General features: G+C 39.9%; 1 protein-coding gene across 1 annotated transcript in view; it reads right to left on the reverse strand.

Annotated features, from left to right (window-relative positions):
- The window catches only part of LOC107702027 (pyrroline-5-carboxylate reductase 2), a 13,985-nt gene that overhangs the window by 9,813 nt on the left and 2,281 nt on the right, over nt 1–1,891 (reverse strand). Inside the window, 1 exon segment of the mRNA XM_074187063.1 lies at nt 639–818. Coding sequence (XP_074043164.1) covers nt 639–818 — 180 coding nt within the window.

A 1,891-nucleotide genomic window follows, 5' to 3' on the forward strand; every position in this document is an offset into this window, starting at 1 on the left:
GAGTAATTTATGGACTAATTTTCATTTTTGGGTGAACTAACCATTTAATTTAAAATATATTAGTAACTAAAATTAACTAATTTTAAAGTGAAAACATGAAATACAAAAATAAACTATTAAAAAATAAATATAAAAACGTTTTTATACGAGTCTATAATCCATAATAACGCTTCCTCCAGTGAAAAAGTGCATCTGTTGTTGTCTCTCACATCAAAATCCAGCCACATATTTGTTTAGAGCTGTTTAAATGCTGCTTGTTCTGAGCAGATTTCTCTCCTGATTCACACCAGAACACTTTTTCACTGGAGGAAGCGTTATTATGGATTATAGACTCGTATAAAATTGTCTTAATGCTGGATTTGTTTCAGCTTTTGTCTTCTCCAGATGTTAACTGACGGACTGGAGTGCTGTGGATTACTTGTGGATTATTGTGAAGTTTTTATCAGCTGTTTGGACTCTCATTCTGACGGCACCCATTCACTGCAGAGCATCCATTGCTGAGACACTGATGCAGTAACTAATGTTTATTTTTGCGTGAACTATTCCTTTAAACCCACAGGTGTGTAGAGAACTAAACGAGTTGTTAATAGCGTCATCAACAGCACTCAGTGCATTAGTAAAGCAATCGAGTTTCGCACCTTCTCAATGGAGCTGATAGTGACTCCAGCGGCGCAGGAGATGATCAGATGACGGTCCTCGATATCTGGACCGATTTCATCCAGAACGAACGGGATGATGTGCGGTTTGACGGCCAGGAACAGAACGTCGCTCTTGTGTGCCGCTTCTTTGTTGCTCGTAGTGAAACTGATGCCCATTTTCTGAGAAAGCATCGAGGAAGAGAAGGAACTTGTTACAGACCCTTCTTGGGCCGACGTCACAATTACATCACAGCGCTAGCTGCTAGCAAAACAAAGAGAAAACTGGAGGCGGCCGATTCAAACCAGCACAGATTCGGCCAAATAAGGAGCTTAAAACATGAGAAACCTAATTTAAAATATATTTAAAGTGAGAAGGATACATAAAAAGCATGCATTTTAATGCTAGACTTTAAATTTTGATGTTAAATCCACTATTGTATTGTATTGTTCTACAGTCTATACACAGCATTAAGTTCATTTACATAAGTAACTAATTAAATTACAGAAAAAATAAGAGTAATCCCTTACTTTACTTTTTCAAGGGAAAAGTAATTAAATTACAGTAACCAATTGCTTAGTAACTAGTCACACCCAACACTGGTTACATGATACATTCATCTTCAAATAATATATCCATCACATTGAATGTTTAACTTGTTTTGTATTTTGGCCCAGTTCACTCTCATGTAGCTGTAAAATAGTTGCGTGCTGAAACTGAAATCTTCATGACTAGACAGACACGGGTGAGTTTCTCTTTACTCGACACTCGAGCTAATCCTGTCAGATCGGGAGCGTGTCGGTCGGCCAATCTGGTTTCGTCCGTTAAAGTTAATCTTTTCAAATAACAATCGTGGTCCCGGACAGAGAGTGACCTTACATGTGCAGGTAAAATTGTATTTTCTCCAGTCATTGTTAAACAACAAGCTAACAAACTTCATAGCTAGCGTTAGTGAAGCGGTTGGGAATCTTTCTTCCTCCACAGAAAAACCTCACAATGTTTACTGACAGAAAAAGGGTCTGTGCTATAAACAGCAGACGGCTCAACACTCTCTCACACACACACACACACACATCTCACACACTCACTCACACTCACTCTCGCGCTCTCACACTCTCACACACTCACTTACACTCACTCTCGCGCTCTCACTCTCCCTCACTCACACTCGCTCACACACACTCGCTCACACACACTCGCTCACACACACTCGCTCACACACACTCGCTCACACACACTCGCTCACACACACTCG

This window comes from Sinocyclocheilus anshuiensis, unplaced genomic scaffold (genome assembly GCF_001515605.1).
Source record: "Sinocyclocheilus anshuiensis isolate Anshui unplaced genomic scaffold, SAMN03320099.WGS_v1.1 scaffold250, whole genome shotgun sequence".
In the NCBI taxonomy this organism is placed as follows: Eukaryota; Metazoa; Chordata; class Actinopteri; order Cypriniformes; family Cyprinidae; genus Sinocyclocheilus; species Sinocyclocheilus anshuiensis.